The sequence below is a fragment of the Arachis duranensis genome, chromosome 3, assembly GCF_000817695.3.
Source record: "Arachis duranensis cultivar V14167 chromosome 3, aradu.V14167.gnm2.J7QH, whole genome shotgun sequence".
In the NCBI taxonomy this organism is placed as follows: Eukaryota; Viridiplantae; Streptophyta; class Magnoliopsida; order Fabales; family Fabaceae; genus Arachis; species Arachis duranensis.
Genome location: NC_029774.3, coordinates 98325000 through 98330909, shown reverse-complemented (window position 1 = coordinate 98330909; position 5910 = coordinate 98325000). Strand labels below are relative to the sequence as shown.

The 5910-nt window shown below is 35.6% G+C and overlaps 1 protein-coding gene across 1 annotated transcript; it reads right to left on the bottom strand.

Annotated features, from left to right (window-relative positions):
- Positions 1-350: 350 nt before the first annotated feature.
- On the bottom strand, positions 351-5340 carry LOC107479832 (uncharacterized). The gene is made up of 6 exons (XM_052258381.1): positions 5117-5340; positions 2846-3105; positions 2249-2439; positions 1915-2130; positions 1533-1634; positions 351-728 (listed from the first exon to the last, which is right to left on the bottom strand). Exons 1-6 carry the CDS (start codon positions 5338-5340, stop codon positions 351-353), a joined length of 1371 nt encoding a protein of 456 aa, XP_052114341.1.
- Positions 5341-5910: the final 570 nt, after the last annotated feature.

Below are 5910 nucleotides of genomic sequence, written 5' to 3'. Positions count from 1 at the left end.
TTACAATCTTTAAATCCAAACAAAGGCGGTTTAAAACCGCCGCCAATTTAAGGAAAAAAAAAAGAAATTTCGTCCATTCAAAAAAACCCGCCCAATTTATTTAAAGTATTATTGGATTATTTTTTTAATTTTTTTTATATTTATTATTATTTTAAGAGTGAGTATTTTCAACAAAAATAGAAGCTAAACTTGTAGCAAAAACAAAATTGACTATATAAGCAAAACAAAGTTATATATTCATCAAAATACGAAGTAAATAAATCTATTCTGTAGAGTTGCTCAGTCTAATGCAATAAAATGTTTGCTTCAATGCAAAATAACTCCAAACCTAATATTCTATTTTCACTCTATCATTCCACGAAACTCATCCCTGCAGCGATTTCTGGGGGAAGCTCCTCACCCTGCCGTTGAAACAGATAAATCAGAGCACTCTCCATCGCCTTCAATTTTTTCTTATCTGATGCTGCCTCATCCTCCATCGCCTTTCTCTTCAACTTCTCGCCTTCCAGCTCTGCCTGCAGTTCAAGCAGCTTCCTCTGGGTCTCCTCTTGTTGGACTCCGTTGCCATATGCATGTGAATTCGGACCGAAGAGTTGGCTAGGAGTCGGTCCAGATCCCATACCACGTACTCTACCCGGTTTCTCTTTTCCGAAAACTTGAGCAATGGAATCATTCTGAGACAACATTCTAGAAGACTCATCCTGTTGCTCGATCTCCTCAATTCTTTCCTACATACACAAATTAACAATCTCCTCAACTAACTTATCACTTACATCATGATAAAATACACACAAATATAACAGCAAAAAAATTTAGGATTACACATAATCCCCAATCAATAAAAAATCCAAAGGCTAATGAAAACAAAAATAATAAACAATTGAAAGATTAAAATTGATTTCTGATAGTAAATGAAATGCAAAGTAAAGCTAATGATAGTGGATCAGAGAAGCAGCAGTGGTTTCCGTAGGTTCTGCGTAGAAAAATAGAAAGTGGCTATAGTAATAAGAATTCTAGTAGATTAAGTTAATATAGTTAGTTAAATTATTATTTTATTTGTTCAAGCAAGACTACAAATTAACTAAAGACCAAACTCATATATGGTGGTATACTCCCGTGACATCCACCAAAACTCCTCGCACACTCAGTCAAACACATCGGCTCTCAATATTGAAATTTAAAGAGATCACCTTAATTATAAATATACTATAAGTACACCAGTTAATAAATCACACAAAATATTTTTGCTTCGAAGATATTTAATTTCAACCTGACATGGATGTAATGCATGGTAATAATAAGCACGTGTGCCCAACTAACTATTGTCTGCACTTATTCATATCCTTAATACTTTAGATATATGTAATGTAAATAATTGGATACCGCCAGACATTGAATAAAAGATTGAGTTAATAGTGAAATTCGTTTTTGAAAGATCACTAATTTTTTAAAATTAGTTCTCAAATATCTTAGTCGTTATAAATTAAAAAAATTATTAAAAATATAGGCTGCAATTAACGAGTAGTACTTACACCAATTGCTCTCGCTTCATCATTGATATATGAGCCATCCTTTTTCTTGTGCACCTTGATCCACAACTCCCCTCTACCGACTATCTTTCCTTGTTCTTCCGACTGTAACAACAAAGTTTTTGAATTGAAATTTTTCACAAAATCAATGAAAATTAAATCATAGAGATAGTTCAATAACTAAATAAAACAAGTAGAGTACCTCTTCTTCCATCCGCCGTGCGAAGCTTTTCGAGCCGCCAGTGTGAGTATATTGTTGTTTTGATCAATTGACCACGTTTTTCTTGCACTTCTCCTATTGGTCCATCCGAGACAAAGGGCGATTAGAATCTGATAGAAAAGGACTCAATTGGTATTATTGTGTAACAACGATACAGTATATTACCTTCGTCTCAGGTTTGGCGCGATAGTCAAGGTACCATCTCCAATGCTCTCGATCAATTTCCGGCGGCCGATTCTCAAGATTTTGTTCAGTCGTGAATGTTGGCTCATAAAAATGGTCATACAACCTCAGCCTTGTTTCCTTCCAAGACTTCCCCAAACTTTTCAAAATATTTTTCTTTATAAGTCCTTCGCTATCTTCATCAAAATGGAATATTTGCTACACAGATAATAATAATAATCAATAATTGTAAAAATAAGCGAATTTAATTTACCCGGGGTATAAACTTTTACCTTGACACATTCGTTATAGACCTTGTCTTTCGTGGTAATCTCACGCCAACTTGTTCTACAGATGGGAAATTTTCCAAAATCAGATCCAGTAGACCAAGCACGCCACTCAACACTCCAGCTTCGTCCCCAATAGCTTGCTTTGCATTGTTGAACCTAAGCACGATCTTCCTACCATTAGGCCGTTTCATAGCCTCCCTCACACTTAGTTTTGCCGGCTTGATTGTGCCGTCAGAATCTATAAGCCAAACATATCATTTACGTTGTAAACAGCATGTCAGAAATTTTTTATATAACATAATAATTTCAACATAATACCTTATTGTGTGCCTAGCAAAGAAAGCATGATGGATCAGACCAGTTTAAAACATGTTTAAATTGGTACAGAATTGTAACACTTGAAAAAAATTTAACAAAAACTGCTTGACTTTTATTGTAAAAAACTAAGTACAATGACAAACTTAAAATTAATTTTAAATGTGGGAGGCAATAATTAAATTAGGGTAATAATTAAGAATTCTTTTAAAATATTTTGATAGCCCACATAATATATTTTGGAATGATCGAATTAGAGTATATTGTAAGTTAATAATGGATGGAGCCTAAGTTATGTTGATGAAAGAAAAAATAAATAAATACCATACCGATGGTCCTAACTGCCCAAAATTTGGTAGTCTTGCGTCCTCTGGGAATCTGAGTTCCAGAAGCATCATGAAGGTTGTCAACTTCTTCATCAAGAAGAGTTTCCTCATCTGCATTAGCATCCAAGTTTAGATGGTCTGGCAGCGAGTTCCGGACACTGTGTGTGCTCATCTGTGGAGCAGGCCTTGGTTCACTTCGCGGGGGACGGAAAGGGCGTGAAGTAGCGGGAACACTATTACCGCTTGCAGGGACACTATCCCCGCTGTTTGGGTGAATTTCAGAGCCATCATGGTGGGAGTCCAAAGTGGCATTCGCTCCCCTTTGAGGTTGCTGAAACCCTGGTCCAAACTTTGATTTTTTGTGAATCGACCTTTTCGGGCCATCTTAAAATCCTGACACCAACAAGAACACAAAAAGGAATAAAAATAGTCATGGTCCATAGTTGTTATATCGGATTTCATAATCTCAAGCAGCTCATGAGACTCAATACTTGTTTTATAATCCATGTTATTTTTATTTCTATGAAATCTGCAGAATTACGGTTTCTAATAACAGAGGCATTTTTAGCAACATGGTCCTGTGACAATGCAGGTTCATGAACTATACCCCCGGGTCATTTATGAGCAAATTATATCAGCCATGCATGTTGCCATGTCCAGGTAAACTCTTGCTTCAGTTAAAATAAGAACACAAGAAATAATGGGAGGAGGAACCCTTACCGCAGACGAGAAGATGGGAGTGCAGTCCTTTGAAGTGGAAGGATTGCGATAGACGAGAGAAGCAATAGGTTTTAGGCCTTCGTCAGGAGGGGGAATTTTGGGTTCCCACTCTTTTGGTCTTTTATAATAATAATAATAATAATAATAATAATAATAATAATAATAATAATAATAAAAACAGCCATGTGTAACAAAGGCGTGTCATTATTAATTCACACCTGCACACCGCCTTAAGTACAAGTATCGGGGAGTGTTAAAGTGTATATAAACATCGGAATGATAATATAGGGGTTTTCTATATTTGAAACAAAAATTAGTTGTCACAAATTTTCCAAGATATAATTTCCACATAAAAGTAAATCATAGTGACCTCTATTACTATTAAAAAGGGGATATTATTCCCATATCGAATATATAAAAAATGTCTTCTTATTGGACCAATTAATATAGCATCCCTATCTAATAGACAAAGTTTATACTTGTATTACTGCATAACTATAATTACCATGTTTCATACATAATTAGATAAATAAATTATCTGAAAATTAATATCATAATGTTGACCAAAATATAAATACAAGGACTGTCCAATTCTCCAAATACGAGTCACTTTGAGGTGCACGTGCTGCTAAGGCAAACCAAAGCGCCATACCTATCGATCTATCTATCTATCTATCTATCTATCTTTCTCCCCGTATTCCCCTGCTCTCTCTATGCATGTTTTGTTGTTGTTTTTGTATGTATCATGAATATTTTAGCTTCACCAATTTTGAGTACAAAACAAGCACTTCTATGGGTAAGCAACAACATTTCCTTTGTCCATTTCTATAAGAATTCAAAATTCATTGAAACAGGCAACACCACCAAAGAAGAACTCAAACTTGGTCTACTGGTTATGGCTGTGTTTGTTGAGATCAAAACTTTGTGGATCTGTATAGAGGAATATTTTGATTCAAATAATTGTGGTTAAAATGTTCCTGTGGAGTTTTTCTTTCGAAATTATAAATTGTTATTTAGGCTAACTCCTGGGTTTTATTGTTAACATAGAAATATATCTAGAAGCAGTAACAACTTAAAAAGAAAATAACCCAAAATCAACACTAGAATTATTGAACATAAAAAAATTGGCTAAAATGATAACAATGGACAAAGTCTGGGTATTTTAATATATTTATACGAAACCTGACAAGTGTATGTTAGATTTATATTGTCCATATAATATTTGCAAAAAGAAAGCCTCAATTGTCGTTAGCAAGTTTAATAAGTATATATCTGATAAGTATTACTAACATACTTATTAGCAATGAAATCATCCAAACTTCATCGAATTATTATAGTGCACGTATAGTAAATTAGCTAAGTAGTACAATCTTTAAAACAAGAACTAGATAAAAAATTAAATATGGGAGAGTGCCATGATAAAATAGTTATAAAATTATTTTCTCCTTAATGAATATAGCATAGTATTGTCTCCGCTTCACATGCAACCTGACTCTAAGTCCTTCACCTAAACCAAAGCTTTTCCCTCAAGGATTCAAGTATCTTGTTGCCTACGTAGCCAAGTGCCACGCATTCTTCTCCTCGGGAGACATTCCACTATAGGGATATTCATTCTCTTCGCGCGTTCTATTGAGGTCGTAGGACAGCATCGAACCCTTACGTCCAGCAGAATCTTCGCCCTCAGAGATCTCGGAGGAGACAACATTCTCTCCTTCCAACGAATCTGGAACCACCTCCACCGAGTATTCAGATTCCTTTTGTACATTGTCTCGAGACATTCCTGAGAGGTGTTGACAAACCCCATTTGTAGGGTTTATCTTGTATTGATTTTAGGGGATTTTATCACCTTTCACCCACATTTATTCAATAAAATAGTATGGTTTTGTATATTCTCCTTTAATTGTGCTTAAGAGTGAAAACATACTTTTTAGGACTTAAAATAGCTAAATCTAATTCTCCTTGATTCCATTAGATGCCTTGATATGTTTGTTAAGTGATTTAAGGTTTAGGAGGCAAAGATTGGATCAAGGGAATGAAGAAAGAAAGCATGAAAAGTTGGAGAACTCATGAAGAAATGAAAGAACCGGAAAGCTGTCAAGCCGACCTCTTCGCACTTAAACGACCATAACTTGAGCTACAGAGGTCCGAATGATGCGGTTCCAGTTGGGTCAGAAAGCTAACATCCGGGGCTTCGAAACGATATAAGATTTGCCATAGTTGCTACATGTATGGTGGCGCGCACGCGCAAAGTACGCGCACGCGCCGTTGCTGCCATCTGGTTCACTTAATGCAACATGTGGCCAGCGATTTTAGAAGCCTTGTGGGCCCAATCCAACTCATTTCTAATG

Bases quoted from the DNA above. Each gene is read 5' to 3' on its own strand.
- LOC107479832 (XM_052258381.1), bottom strand. From the start codon at position 5,340: ATGTCTCGAGACAATGTACAAAAGGAATCTGAATACTCGGTGGAGGTG. The intron at 2,440-2,845 runs GTATGGTATTTA...TTTGGCTTATAG, and splicing joins TTGGGCAGTTAGGACCATCG to ATTCTGACGGCACAATCAAG. The intron at 729-1,532 runs GTAAGTACTACT...TTGTGTATGTAG, and splicing joins ATGAAGCGAGAGCAATTGGT to GAAAGAATTGAGGAGATCGA.